Source organism: Rousettus aegyptiacus, unplaced genomic scaffold (genome assembly GCF_014176215.1).
Source record: "Rousettus aegyptiacus isolate mRouAeg1 unplaced genomic scaffold, mRouAeg1.p scaffold_m13_p_8, whole genome shotgun sequence".
NCBI classification, from domain to species: Eukaryota; Metazoa; Chordata; class Mammalia; order Chiroptera; family Pteropodidae; genus Rousettus; species Rousettus aegyptiacus.
Window position 1 is genome coordinate 41168116 of NW_023416311.1, and position 15751 is coordinate 41183866.

At 43.0% G+C, this 15751-nt stretch overlaps 1 protein-coding gene across 3 annotated transcripts in view; it reads left to right on the forward strand.

Moving 5' to 3' along the window:
• The first annotated feature begins 308 nt into the window (after positions 1–308).
• The window catches only part of TRIM36 (tripartite motif containing 36), a 40295-nt gene continuing 24852 nt past the window's right edge, over positions 309–15751 (forward strand). Inside the window, exons 1-2 of one of the 3 annotated variants that reach the window (XM_036226056.1) lie at positions 309–622; positions 11791–12025. In XM_036226056.1, the coding sequence (XP_036081949.1) occupies positions 560–622; positions 11791–12025 (298 nt within the window). In that variant the 5' untranslated portion in view covers positions 309–559. Of the gene's footprint in view, positions 623–9438; positions 9786–11790; positions 12026–15751 lie in introns of those variants that run through there. The other 2 variants (XM_036226057.1, XM_016147362.2) reach the window with 2 other exon arrangements.

Sequence of the window (15751 nt, forward strand, 5' to 3'; positions counted from 1 at the left end):
GTTGTGCCTCCTCTGCATTCATTCTCTCTGCCCTCGCACCTCCAGACTGTGTGAGGGGGAGCGTTCCCGGCCTCACGCTGAGAGCTCGGACGGCCGCTCTTTCGCATGGGATAAAGCACCTCTTTAACCATCCGGCGGGTGCCGGGGCTGGGTTGGCGCCGCGCCGGGAGCGGCCCCGCTTTTGTGTGAGTGTTTGTCTCGGCAGCAGTCGGACCCCGCGGGAGGCGCGGGCAGCGACCCCCGAGGAGGCGGGGCCTCGGCGGCGGCTCCGCCTGGCGATTTCTCGGCCGCCGCTGCCGCCCTCGTCTGTTCCGTTACATCGCGGGCGCGACAGCTTCACCCTGAGCCGAGCACTCCGGCCGCCGCTGCCCGGCAGCCCCTATGGCCGTCCTCCCACCTAACCCCGTCTTCTGCTTGTTTCCCCGCTTTCTCATTTTTCCTCGTTAACAGCGTACCGGCGGGGCGCTTGGCAAAACTCAGACTAAAAACAGAGAGAGAAAAAAAGAACAAAGTCGATGCACCCGCCTCGCTCCTCCAGAGTTTGTGAAGGGTCGTGACCATGTCTGAGTCGGGGGAGATAAGTGAATTTGGCTACATCATGGAATTGCTAGCCAGAGGCAAGGTAAGTGCTGGCAAGAGCGGAGCGGCGCCCCGCCCCTCCTCCGGGCACTACCTGGCCGGTAGCTGTGGGCGCCCGGGGTCATTCCAGGGAGGGGGCTGGGATCCCGGGTGCGCGCGCTCAGCCCCGGCGTCCTGGCAGCTGCAGAATGCAGAGTAGCTGCCTTTTCTTTATTGCGCGGCGTCTCTGAAATGAGTCAAGGGGGACTTCCCAGCATGTTCGAGGCCAGCGGGGGACTGCGGGGGCTCCTGGGACGCCGAGGGACTAGACCTCAGCGTGCGAAGATGCGGAGGAGGGCGGGGTGTCCGCCGAGGGGGTGCTCCCGAATGCGCCCAGGGCTGCCCAAGCGCAGTGACTCCGAGTGGGTGACCTCGCCTGTCCAGGGATAGAGGGCACAGGGAGGGTCCGAACAGTGGGTGAACAGGCGGGGAGGGCAGAATTAGCTTGGTGAAGTCCTACTGTGCGGCTGATAAAACACAAGCAGAATCTTGACCACCCGCCTTGGCATTTTCAGCCCTCCTTCCAGCTCCTTATCTGCTGTCCCAGGCAGGGAACATTTCAAGCCGCCTTCTTTCGGTGGGGTGGGGAGATTTCAGCCCGGCTCCTGTCCGGGAGCCCCTTCCGAGCCTAGGCTGGCGCTGTCGGTGGCGCCTCGCGACCACGCCCTCGGCCGAGTCGGCTGGCGCCGCGCCTGGGCAGAAAGCCTTTCAGGGAGGCTGGTCTCTGCGCAGCAGGCAAGAAACTGCCCAGAAAGGCTCCTAACTGGTCTGCCGGAGGGAGGTGTCGAGAAATGCAAAGGCCACCCGGTGCGCGGTCCGCAGGGCATCGCGGGCGCGGAGAAAGCGTGAAATGGCATCTGCGTTTGCGCTCTGCGCCTGGAGTTCCAAGAAGAGGTGATGGCACAGGGGAGCAAAGGACTTCCTGCCCGGGGTCATTAGAAAGGATAAGGATAAGGCTTGGTGTGAGCACCTGAGACTCCAGTCTCGTACCTCACTCACTCCAACTCCGCGGATATAGAGTGTGGAGCTGTTTTAGCTTCAGCCCGGAGAGTCCTGTGGCTCCGGGGATTGGGGAGTAGGTTTAATGCACTTCCAGTCTAAAGCGTCCCAGGAGAACCGTTCGCATCCCGGAATTCTTTCCCTTGTAGTGCACTCATCTGAAACAGAATACGTATTAACATCTCCAAGGTGAGGACTGTGCTTTGGGCCGCCCCTAGCAATTACAGCTTGAGACCAGAAGTACAAACCGAGGACTCTTGTTCCCCTTTTCTTCCTAGCCCAGGCTCTATCCTGCACCTCGAGGGGCCTCCTAAGCATGTGTGGGGACAGCCTGGCCGATACACCCAAGCACCTTGTCGCCCCAAATAGCCTCCCATTGGCCATCCCCCACCCTCTGGAGGACTGATCCTGGGGAGAGAAGGCCGGAAGAAAGTGCTGGTTCAGAGTAGAGAAGAGACACACGGTCAGAGGGCCAGAACCTGGCCCTCTAAAGCGCACAGCAGGACCCCGGCGCACAGGAACTCGGGCGGCAGGAGGGTCGGGGACAGGGGAAAGAGGATATCTTTTGTTGATTACAAAATAAATGGACCACTCTTGATGGATGGAATATAGTATGATTGAGAGGAGGGTTTAGGCCTATGGTGCTCAGACATTCTTCAAAGTAAGCTGGCTAATTTCCTTAAACAGCAGGCAAAACTTTACATTCTAATAGATCAGAGGTGGGACCCAGGGATCTGCATATTGACACCCCAGGTAATTACGAAGCAGGTAGGTTAACTTCACATAATGGGGAAGTAGGGCAGAACTATTAGTGAACCCTTAAAACTTCTTATAATAAAGTCAGGTAAACTAAAACAAACCTCTCAGAATTAGCAGTGTACTTACCACAGTATGCTCACTGTAATGAAAGAAAGAAAGAAAAAAACCTGGTTTCATCTGCTGAACTTCTCTGCCTCACTCTCGATTAGCTAGGCACACCCTCCTTACTAGGCTTCGGCTATGGGCCTCCAGCAAACAAAGAACATTCTCAGCTGACTTCCAAAGTTAGAGAGGCTGGGTGTCCCAGTGGAATCTCTGAGTTTGGAAAGCAGGCTTTCATAGTAAGAACTTAAGGCAGACAGTTCCACCCTCTGCCTTTTAGTTTATTTGTTTTTGGTGGTGTGTCATGAGTAGCCTTCTAACCGTTTCAGCTCAAGCTTATTTCCAGCCCACTCTCTTTACCACCCCCAAACTCCACTTAAAACCCTCATTGTATGTGTGATTACACAGGATTTGAATAGTGAATACCTCTCTGAGTATTAGCCATAGATAGAAGAACTTTGAGATTTACTTGCTTTAGGTTCCGTTTTATAGTTTAGGTTCGTAATGTGGAGAATAATGTGAAACTGGTTTAATTATGTCACGTTTGCTGAGTTAAAGGCAAGGAAAGGCCTGTCATCTTCCTGCCCCCTTCCTCTCCCTTTCCCTCAAAGTCGATCGAGACCAGTGGGTCGGCCATCATCATAATTTCTTTCACTTTTCTCTGATGGTTTTAAATTTTACAAAATTAATACATGCTTTGCAAAATAGACATCCTTTTTGGAAAGTTTTACAGAGTAAAAGGTTCAACTTCACTCCCACTTCCAATCCACTGCCTTTCCCAGTGGCAGCAGTTTGCTATGTGTTATTTTAAATTAAATTAGTTTATTGTGTTGTTGTCTGAATGTGGGAGGGGAGCCTTCCATCTTAGTAACCTAAAACCCACATGGCAAACTTGATCAGGTTATTTTACTCTGTTGTGATGATTACTTTAATATTTAAAGTACACATGATCTCTACCAATGTGGTCTTTCTGCTCATTGAATGATACTCTCTAAGCATGGATAATACCTATGAAAACTCTCAAGAGGTTTACAAATCAGTGTAAATGGATTTCCTCATATTTCACCATCAGAGAAATTTGTATGATTTCTGGAAGCTGCTTTTAGTTCTTTTCTAACTTGTCTCCTTAGACTAAAAGAGAACTTTCAAATCTGTGGTCGATATTTATAAACTGTTTTAGTCTCTAGAAAGATTTGCCTCATTATTTTTTTAGCATCTTCATATACCTCTTCCCTTCACACCATCATACACTCTTCTGGAATCATAATGAAAATTTGATGATAAGGAATATAGAAGAATTTAAATTTAGTATACCTTTTATATTTAGAATGTTTAACATAGTTATATTTATGTATAAATGGCGAGAAAGTCCTTCTTGTGTCTCATCATTCAATAGTTACTGTTCAGGCACTTCCAAAGAGTACAATAGTTTGAGCAAAATAAAAGAGGGTTTGAAATGCTTGCATTTAATTTTGATAGAGAAACAGGAAGTGATTCCATTACTTGGTGAATTATTACTTTTAACTTTTAACATCTTTTAGGCACAAAAAATTAAAGAACTTTTATAAACATAAAATTTATTTTAAGACAGGAAGATACTTATACTCTGAAAGAATTAGGATTAAAAACCCTCATATCTAGACTAATACAAAATCTTAAACATCTCCTGAGACCAAAACCAAAATACTACCAAAGGATCTGTTTCAGAAGGCTCTACAGATAGTTGCTCACACAACTGAAATCTAAACCGGGTGATAATAGTAAGATTGTGTCTACTGCAAAGTATTCTTTTAAAAAATGTATTTTTCATATGTTGGGATTGGGTAAAATGTGTCTGTTGTGGAGGGTAGGGAAGGCAAACAAGATTTAAACTTCAGCACTATCATTTGAAAATAGGTAATTTCATTAATATCATTATAATTTTCCTCTGATGTTTTCACTACATTTTTCAAAAGATAATTTGAAAAAAGCATCCCCCACACTGCTTTGTAAAAAAATGTTTAAATCATATTTTTTATGAAATTGTAAATTTCATGTTTTATACTTACCTGTGTGCAGTGTAATAGGGATGCTGGAGTGAGACCCAGGTTTGAATCTCGGCTCTTTGGTATCTTGTCATGTGACCTTGAGGGTATTATTTAACCTGTGGGTAGAGGGAGGGGTTATGGTTGTTACACATTCCCTCTGAAGGGAATTACACCTATTTCATGGGGTTATTTCAAGGCTTAAATGGATAGTTCATGCGAAGTTCCTGATTCTGTTATTGGCACATGGTAGGCCCTCAATAAATGAAAGCTATTACATATAGCCATAATGACAACAGGGTTGAGACATCTTATATCCAAACTGTGATCATTAATAAGTGGAGGAAGAGTTGCCAGATAAAATACAGGAGGTAGAATATAATTTAAACAACAAATATATATATGTGTATGTATGAATGTATGTATATTTAGTATAAGTAATATCTGGGACATAGTTATACTAAAAAAATTCTTTATGTATCTGAAAATTAAATTTAACAGGTTGTGTGCCCTGTGTTTTTATTTGCTAAGCCCAGCAACCCTAAGTGGAGGAATAATAAGGTGATCAAAGGGAACCTGCTAACAACCTCGAAATATTACTAGTGTTGTTCACCTCAAGGTGGTCAAGTGACCCCTTTTCCACCAGTCATGCAGCCATTACACTTCTGCTGGAGCAGCACTCTGTTCCTCTCATCAAATTTCAAATTGTCGATCTGGTACTACCATTTAGTGGGTAAATGCCTGCTGGATTTTCTCTTGAAAGAAACAAAAGCTGAAGTGGATGGGAAGATAAGACTTACAAAACATCAAACATTAGTATATGAGATGAGTGTGTGTAATTGTGTTAAACTGAGTGGTAAGACTCTTAAGTACTAAAGGAGTTCAGAGTAAGAGGAGCTAATCAATGAAAACTAGACTAATGAGGCAGGAGGCTCTAGATCTGCTGCTTGAAAGATGAGGAGGATTTGGCTAGGCAATGGGAATCTGAACTGCCTGGCTTGATGGCTTCTTCCCCTGAGATTGTTCCCATAGAAACACTTTATGACAGGTGAGCATGGTATGCCCGAGTCTTGGGTCAATAATTGGTAAATGCTATTTATTGTCCCTATTGTAACTTCCTGATACCCACCAGCATAGACAGTGAGCCGATCATTGTGAAACCCTGTGATTTACTTCATTTATCATCTTCCTTGTTTCCTCTAAGTCCAGGGCTCTCTTAATTTTGTACCCAGGTTGTTCAATGACCAGGAGTTTCCAATAGGGGGCAAAGTTTAGGAGTATGTGGCCATATTACTTTGTTGTTACTTCTTGTTCAGACATTTTAACAGAATGGGACCCTGGTTGTTTGATATCAGACAAAACGGATTAAGAGCCAGTGATGCCTCACACCATCGACTGAAATATGCACCGGGAATTTAATGTCTTTTTAGGTATTAAGAATCAATATGGAGAAACCAGGTCATTTTAGTGGGTAGAGCATAGCTTAAAGGGTAACAGGTTTATATTTTAAATGTCAGGTAATAAACAATTATTGAGTCTCTGTTTTACCTTACCTAAATGGTGTGTTTGTGTGTGTGGAGTGGTGGTTGGTTGGCAGGTAAAGTAGGAGAAAAGTGATGACATCTTTCCTTGACCTTTTGGACTTCATGAAGTAGCTAGCTCATGACTGTGAGAGAAGCGCAATTAAGTAATGTCAGCAAGTGGGAGATATACTAATGAGTAAATATGTACATAAAGTGAACAAATACATAAAGAGTACTTTATATGGAATTGGAGGATAATAGGCATGGAATAGATTTCCTTGTGTTGAATTTTAACATATATTTTAAAAGAAATTATTGGAAAAAGGAAGTGCTATCATACTCCAAACTAAGGTGCAGTAGGCACAAAGAGATAGCATGTACAGTGCAAATGGACATAAAAATGATTTAAAAACCAAAACAATACAGATCTTTCATGTCATTCCAACTTAAAAGTCTTTAAAACCTTTCTAATGTCTACAGAAAAGAATCATGATATTCCAGACCCTCCAAACCATAGTAGACTCATTTTGTTGTATTGCAAATTTACCTCCCCGTCTCCTAACGTACATTCAAATATATTCACATACACATACATTCCCTTCATTATACTCCTACACGAAGTTGCTTGTAGTCCAAAATCATAGCTTATTCTGCCCCTATACAAATGAGTTATAAGGATAGCAACTTACACATATGGAAAATCATCCATAAATACCTAATTGGTAGGCTGTTACTGTAATCTAGACATGAGGAGAGGAGCCTCAGCATGGGTAGAGGAATTAGTTGTGAGGATGAGAAAGAACAGGATCTGAGAAAAAACAAGAGGATTCAGGGGGACAAAGAGAAAAGGATTTAAAAAAAAACCACACAGGATTCTAACTTGAGGAATTGGGAAGGATTTTGGTATATATTTGATAACTGAGAGGCTGGAATGTATGGATGTTGAGAGAAATGGATGAGATGACCCAAAGCATGGCAGCCAAGAGGAGGTGGGCGGGGGGGGGGGGCGCTAAAAATGACTAGGGAAGTGAGAGAGCGAGGGTTTAAAATGGTTTTCATGTTTGTTATCTTCTTAACATTCCTCTTCCCTCTTTTTGCTTTTAAAAATTTATGGATTAAATTACATTAAACAGTTTCTGGAAGTATAACATTATAAAGTGCGAACAATACAATACAATGTAAGTGAAAAGTGTCTTCCACACTAGATTCCTTCCCCTTACTCTCCACAATACTGTTGCCATTTTTTTTGTGCTCTATTTTCTTTTTCTTTTTGCCAGTGGCAAAATATAGAATCCATACAGTTTTGTACTTTTTTTTTTTATCATTTTATTTTAGAAGTTCTTTCTCATCAGTACATTCACTTTAACTGCTGTATACTATGGGTACATTATGGGTAATAGAAATTTAGTTTCTATAAATAAGATTCCAATTAAGATCATTGTAAGCATGTTTTTATGTACACATGTAAGTCTTTAAATGGGAAAATTAGAAGCATAATTGCTTAGTCAAGGTATAAGCATTTACAATTTTTAATAGTACTTAAAAAATTTCACTTCAAATAAGCTGTACCAATCTACACTGTCACAAAAAAAAAGATTGAACTTTCCTAGTTCCCCACATTCTTGCCAAGTGTATCAACATAATTTTTGAACTTTGAGAATCAGTTGGAAAATGATATCTCATTGAAGGTTGATTTGCAAATTTATTTTCAGCCAGATATTGTCTATACAAGTTTTATCTTTAGTTTGTGTTAATGAAGCCTAATTTCTTTTACTCTGCTAACTAGTTTTGGACCAAAGTGCTATTTAAGTGTGCTAATGTGAGATTACAGCTAGAGGGGAATTATTTAACCCACGACCAGTACTAAAAATAGAAACTGATTTATAATGCTTTTTAATGGTTGAATTTCTAAAAACCTATATGGGAACATGGTGTGGTACGTTATAGTTAACTAAATTATGCAGGCATTTTCCTCATTTCTCTCCTGATGAGGACGCTTCAGAACCTGTAGGAAGAAAGCCTCAACTTTAGCACGTGGGGCCATGGAAGGCACATTAACCTGCACCAGAAAAGTCCAGTCATTAGTTGGCAAGGCGTTCATTCCTCTCTGCACTCTATCTGTCGATTTAGGGTTTGCATTAAAGACAATTGCTGTGGTCCTTTGCTGTTCTTCTACACTGCCACACTGTTATTTAATTTCCGGGCTGGAGAAGATGCTACCACTGCTGACCGTGCTGTGGGAAGGCAGCAGAACTTTCTACAGCGAGAGACGCCTCTCAAGTAGGAAATAAAAGTGGGAAGCACTTCAAAATCTAAACGGGATATCGCGCTACAGCTCTGTGGTCCCTTAACCTAGCTGTTTAGAGCACCTATTTCCGCAATCTTTACGTAAGGATGGACTTATTTAGCCAGACGGGGAGGCGGTGGCGTGATCTAATACAGCTTCCAACAATCTCAGGTTAATTGGTTTTCCATTTGTCTTGAAAAGAAGATAAAAGAAACGCGCTTGAGCCGCGATAGGTGAATTTTACGCGGCTAGTCCCTGAGCTGTCCAAGCCTCGTCTTAACACTAACTTGGCCCGCCTCCACCACGTGGGGCCATGGGTGCCAAAGCACCTCTGAACAAGCCGTCCCGACTTCCCCGCGCCCTATGTCCGCGGGGTAAACCGCGCAGCAGCTGCGGGGTGGGCGCGGGAGCTTTCTCGCTGCCGTCTCTTGAATTCAATCCCTGTCCAGCACCCGGGAGAGCGACCCCTACACCGCGGCCTGTGCTCGCGCCACTTGGCAAGAAGAACATGCCGTGCGTGACAGTCTCTCGCCCTGGTGTGTAAAGCGGAAGCAGAAAGCGGAATACGAGTGGTTAGCGACTAGTCAGGGAAAGCGAAGTTCATCCTACGAGCCGAGTCGCAAATGGAGGAGGAGAGCCAGGCGGGGACAGGGAGGGACCCACTAGGGGAGACCCCTGGCCTGGGCCGGGGCGGGGTCTCGCGCAGCGAGGCGGCCCCGGCCCGCCGAGCCCCCGCCGCGGGGTCGAGTCGGAGTCAGGAGATGGGATGCTTGGCACCGCGCTTTACCAAAGACCAGAGAAAGCAAAGCGAAGCGCAGGACGCCGCCGGGGCCAGAGGCCAAGGCTGCAGTCTGCCGCAGCTCCGCAGGACGGATCCACCCGGGTTTCGCCCCAGCGCTGCCGCCGGCCTCCGCCCTCCCCTCGCTTCCGCCCCTCGGAGGCCTCCGACGCCCGCAGGGGGCGGCGGCCGCGGCAGTCGTTGGGGTGCAGGCGCAGGGGGCCGGGACCGCACCTCGCGCCACACCCGCGCCCCGCCGCCGGGTCGCCCGGGCGCGCGGCCGCCCGCAGCCCCGCCTCCTTTGTGCGGTGGGCGCTGTTGCCCGGGCGACGGCGCCGCCCCGCCCGGCCCCGCCCCTCGCTGCGCCGAGTCCGGGTCTCCGCGCGGCAGCCCGCCCCGCCGCAGTCCGCAGGAGCCGCCGCCGGCCGCAGGGCGGGATTCCGGGGCCGTCGCAGGGAGCGCAGCTCGGCTCTCCGCGCCTGTGCTTTCGCCCGCCCTGGCCTGCTCGCCGCGTCGGTCCGCGGGCCGGAACCGGCGGACCAGCTCTCCCTCCGGCTCGCAGCCGAGGCTCCGCGGCCGCCTCAGGGACCCACCCACCGCTAGACCCTGCCCGCCGCTAGTCCGCCTGTCTGCACCCTGCCGTTGATGACACCTGGCGGGAGGCTACCATGGAGGGGGATGGTTCAGACTCTTTGGTGAGTAGGGGAGAGGGGTGGCTGCCTCCCGTGGTGATGGCGGCGCCCCGGGGCCCCTAGGAGCGGGGAGGGAGCTACCCCTCCGCCCCCGGGGGCGTGAAGGCTGCCGTGCGCTGGCCCTGCTTCCTCTTCGCCTTCCCCGGGCCGGGTTCCGCAGACCAGGGCGCCCCCTCTCTACCCCTCCGAGGGTCGGGAGCTGGGTCACCTGTGCCCGGAAGAGGGCGCCGCTCGGATGCGGTTGTTGTCCACCTGAGCACCTCGGGGAGTTTAATGGGGTTCAGGTTTGTAGAATTAATTCGCTTTAGGGAGTGAGGTGCGCGTCGTGGAGGGGGCGCGTGTCCTGCCGCCCCTCGGGAGCGCGGAGGGGCGGACGCTCGAGTCCCGCTCGGACCTCCGCGGTCTCGGCCCCACCCGGCCAGCCGTCGCCGAGAGCAAAGGCTCCTCCCTGGCTGCGTGTGCTGGCGGGAGGCGGGCTCGCCCTGGCAGCTGTCGGGGTACAAGGCTTTGTTTGAAGGGGTCGGATATGCAAACTTATTAGTTTGCCGTCGAACCTCATTTATTTAAAACAGTTTAATTTTGGGAGCCACCACATCACATTTCTCTTAATCAGATTGTAAAATGAATGTAAAATTAACACTAATGAATGTAAAATGAACAGTAATTTTTCTTTTGGGTAAGAATTACTTTCTATCTACTGTGATTAAAAAGCTTATGTACTGCTTTATGTACAAGGAAAATGGAAATGATTTTAGATCTTCCAGTGGGAGGTAAACCTCCATAAAATGGGATGCTAGAACTTGTTTTGGACATTCAGGACGATGTTTTCTTTAGATTTAGGCGTAAAATGCCCTGCGAAATGAGAGGATGCGAATATATTCTTTGATGTGAATTGTGAGGTGTGGCTATCTTCCATATTTACTAAAATTGTAACATGACGTGAACTTTTATTAAATATTTATTGAGTGATGCAGCAAGAAACACTGCAAAGGACAGTGATAAAGCCAGCTGGTTCTAGAGCTGTTATGGATTATTAAAGTACTTTGTGTCATTTGAATAGAATAGTATACATTTTTAATTAAAATAAGTGACCTAATTCAATTTAAATTCTCTATATTTTCAGTAGTTGAAATGATTGTACAAGGTTATGAGTATTTTAAAGTTAGACTCTCATTAAAAATGGAGGGATGCTGATATAGATTCATAGCCGCTGAAGTTTGAGTTACATGGGGGAAAAACCGACATAGGGAAAGGGTGAGAAAACTGATAGGAGATTATCAAAACTTTTTAGTTGTGATAAGAGTCTAAATGTTTCTCACTGAAAATAATGCATGTTTGTAGTCTTGAGAGCACTTATAATGGTGCTTTCTAATCTTCTACACCTTTTCGATATTCATAAAAGTGCTTTTCAGATAATTGCTTTGATATTGCAACATGGGAACTTCAAGCGTTTTACCTCCATTACAGTTGCAGCATATGAAAAATGGTCATGTTTAATGTTGAAAATTACTTATAATTTAGCTCATAGATTTCAAGTAGGTTTCCACAAACATCTTGATGAACTCAGTTTTTATCAGCTTTTATTTGCCAGTCACAAATTTAATGTGCTAAATAGGAATAGTCTTATTCTTAGTGCTATATCCTTAATTTTTTATTGAAGTAATCAGCTTTTGGGATTTCACCGACATTCTAAATCAATGAATTAACAATGCTTTGAATAACTTCATAATTGATGAAATATTATGGTCCCCTAATATTTTCTGCTAATTTTTCTCATACTTTAGTTTTTGCCATCTCATGTTCCTTCAATTCTAGGCTATTGGATATTGAGGGGGGTTGATGATATTAGAATTTCATAGCCAAAAAGGAATTTCAGATTTAAAGAAAAAATTTGTTTCTTAATTCTTTTTGGAATGGTAAGCACATATGCTTGTACAGGAAATATAAACATGTTAATATATTCACCTGCTAATTACCTTTGATTCTGATTTCTTTTTCTCAATTTAAGGTTACCATTAAGAATATCGAAAGAGAGCTTATTTGCCCAGCATGCAAGGAGCTGTTCACCCACCCATTGATTCTTCCTTGTCAACATAGTATCTGTCATAAATGTGTAAAAGAACTCTTACTGACACTTGATGATTCATTCAATGACATGGGATCAGACAACTCCAATCAGGGCAGTCCTCGACTTCGTCTCCCCTCTCCTAGCGTGGATAAAATCGACAGGCTTAACAGACCAGGTATGTGAAACAACCTTGGGGTCAGGGAGTTTGATAACAATGGAAGGGAAATTATCTTTGCCATTTTTGGGGTTAATCTTCATAGCAAATAAACTAAAACTATAGTTATAAAGGACCCCCCCTCGCCCCATTTTAAAATGTCAAGATAAATTCTTATTTTTTGATATGCACTTAAAGTTGGGTGTTAAATACCAGCTTTGTGTTAAACCTGTTATTAACCATGTCCGTATTTTAGGGGATGTTCTTACGCTGTGATGTACTTTAATGAGGGATGAAATAATGGACTATTGAAGTACTTACTAGGGCAACGTCTATATATGTAATGTGTAAATAACTATGCATAATTAAGGGGTGAGACTATATATTGACTAGTCCTAAAGGACTTTTTAGAGGAATTATTTGGTATCATTTTATTCCACCTGAGGATTTTATTTTCTTCAGCCATTTTTAATCCGTTTTAAAACAAAGGTTTTGAAATCAACTGAATAGTAGTGGATTTCTGTAGTAATGATAGAAAAAGGTCTTACTAGATGTATAACACCCAGATTTCAGGGCTTCAGCTCTGCCCAACTTGGGCTTTGGGGTTTTAAATTTAATTCTTTTCTCCATTCTGTCCATTTCTTCTTCTTATAGTATAATAATAACTTATTAATATTATTTAAAAAAATCAGAAAAGAATCTTTCTCCAAATTTATATTTTAGAGAATGTTGTCTTTTTTTGGTTCATGCTGTGATATGGAGTTTCCTCGGGTGGTGTTTATGTCTTTGTAACATGTAGGAGAGTGGATTAAGAGTAGGTTTATTGTAAGAGTAATAGTATGCTATTTAAGAAACATGTTTTTTTTTTAAATGGTAATCACTAATTACTTAGAAAATATTTTGCACATCTAAAAATTATACATATGCAATCATGTGCTGCCTGATGACAACCTATGTTCTGAAATGCACGTACACAAACCTAGATGGTATAGCCTACTGCACTCCTAGGCTCTACGGTATAGCCTATTGCTCCGCTCCTAAGCTACAAGCTAGGCTACAAGCATGTTACTGTACAAAATAACACAAGATTAAAGGAAGGACAAGAGAAAATGATGCAATCAAGAGATGCAGTAAGCATGAGATGTATAAGGCTGCTGCTGGTGTAATATGGCATACTGTTTAACAGCAAACTTATTTATAGAAAGAGTGAGTACATTCTAAAATAATGAGAAAAAAGATAGTAAATACATAAACCAGTAAGTTGTTAATTGTCATTATTAAGTGTTATGTACTGTTTATAATTGTGTGCAGCACAGTAGGTTGTTTGCCCTTATAATCTCATGTGACCACTGTTGTATATGCAGTTCGTCCTTGAGCAGAATGACATTATGCAGTACATGACTATATCCAAAAAAAAAATTAGGTAACTGGGAGTGCAGGGAGTAAGAAGTTGGAGAGGATTGTACTCCTTTCCATTCCTGCTTGGAAACTGGCACACTGAGGAGGAGAGGAAAGACAGATAAAACTTGATATTCTTTTGATAGAACCTCTTTGGCTCATTAAGGATCCTTGCTTGATTAACCAAGGGAAATTCACTTTTTGTTTGTTGATATTTAGTACAGAGCATTAAAAGGAATTTTAGTTATATACATTAGTATTTCTACCTCTAATTAGATGAAGCTCATATACATATTTTATGAAAGCCTGTATTTTACGTGAGCCTCTAATCTTAAGCTTTGGTTAGTTTTTATATGCGATTAATATGAAGTAGGAATGAAATATGGATGAAATAGTTAACCAGATGAAATACAGTCTTCAGGAACTCATACCTCACACAGTACTAGGTATATGTTTAATAAACATTTGTTGAATGAATGTCAAATGACAAACCTCGGCTACAAGAGTTGTACAAAGCATACCATAATAACCATATTTAATAAAAATGACATTTTTTTTTTTTCAGAACAAGAGCTCTATTCTACCATACTCTGTCTAGATCAGAAATTACTGAGATGTTCCTTCCTTTTGTTTAGGAAGAACCTTATTAAGTTGGATTATTTCCCGAGGGAGGAAATTAGAAAACTGTGAAGAACAACTACAGGAAATAAGAATATTTAATTTGGAGAAGGGACAGCTGCAGAATATGATGGCTGTCTTGAGGAAGAAAACAATAATATACCTGGGTATCTTCATGGCAAAGGTTACAGATCAATAAATAGATGAAATAGGAAGGCAGACTTAACCTAGCACAAAAAAAAAAAAAAAAAAAAACAAATATCTAAAGCTCTGCAAAAATGAAATGGGCTGCCTAATTTTGTCAGATCTGTTACTGGAAGTATTTAAATTAGAGTGAAATTTAGATGCTTCAGGGGCCAAATTAATAAAGCAGGCCCCAGAAAAATACAGGACCCTCTTTCATTTTATTTCTTTTGAGATAGGTATAGATACAGTAAATTTTTCATTTCTCCATTAACTACTATAAGAAAATCAGCAGCTCATGTGTCAGCAGCCATCTGATGAGGCTTCTGTTGGAGACAGTGGGCTGGTTCTGGACTGTGGAGACCAGAATGGATGTCTTGGCTAGCAGGGCAGAAGCCACTTGGCACTAGTGAATTATCATATGGGTTTGGGAGTGCCAAACAGTACCGCCCCACCTCCCCCCCGCCAAAAAAAACCCCAGGTTTTGGGCTAACAGTTTTTGGAGTCTTTCTTTTAAACAATGGATGGATAACCACTGTTTGTCAATATTATAGAGGGAATTTCTGCCTTGGATTGTAGTTTGAGCCGGTTTTTAAATCAACTGTCACATTTTCTCCAGCCTTAAAGTGCTGTGCCAGTTGCATTCATTCATTTGCCAAATATTTAAGTTGTTTGCTAGTTATGAGACATGGTTAAATGCTGAAGAGTGATCAAAAAGATCTGTCCTTCCTTTTTTTTTTTTTTTTAAAGAAGCGCATAGCCCGATACTGTACAGAGAGCTTTATAAGCAATGCAATAATTAGAACGTAGACCTTCATCAAGAACATATAGATCAAGTTAAATACAGAGGGTGGGAAGGCTCCACGTATAGTAATTGGATCCTGGAGGTTTTTAGCAAGTGACTTAAAATTTTAGTATTTCCTTCTTTCTCATGATTGCTAGTTTTTAACTAGTGTAAGTCATTGTATTACAAATATAATGTCACCCCGCATTTATGGGACATTTGCCTAATTTTTCATTGGATAGATTCAAACATAAATTCATGGGTAAGTAATGGTCCCTCTTTTTTTTTTTTCCTGGCAGATTTTCCTTTGAAATTTTTCATCATTTAGACATGCTTGAGAAGGAAACCAGAACCCTATTCTAAGTAATTGGTGTGGGAGGAATAGAATTCTAAAAATTAGTTTTGCCATTGGTTTAATAAAGGGATTAATTAGACCTGGACTATTCAGTACAGTAGCCACTAAGCCACATGTGGCTGTTGAGCACTGAAATGTGCTAGTCTGAACTGAGCGTTCTGTAAGTGTAATAATACACACCGGATTTGGAACACTTTGAATGAAAAAAGAATACAAAATATCATAATTTTTATATTGATTACAATTTAAAATGATAGTATTTTGGGTATATTAAATAACATGTATCATTAAAATTTAATATCACTTATTTCCTTTTTAACTGGCTATTGGAAAATTTAAAACGATATGTGGTTTACACTTTTGGCTCACATACTCTTTTTGGATAGCATTGCATCGGACATTTGACAGA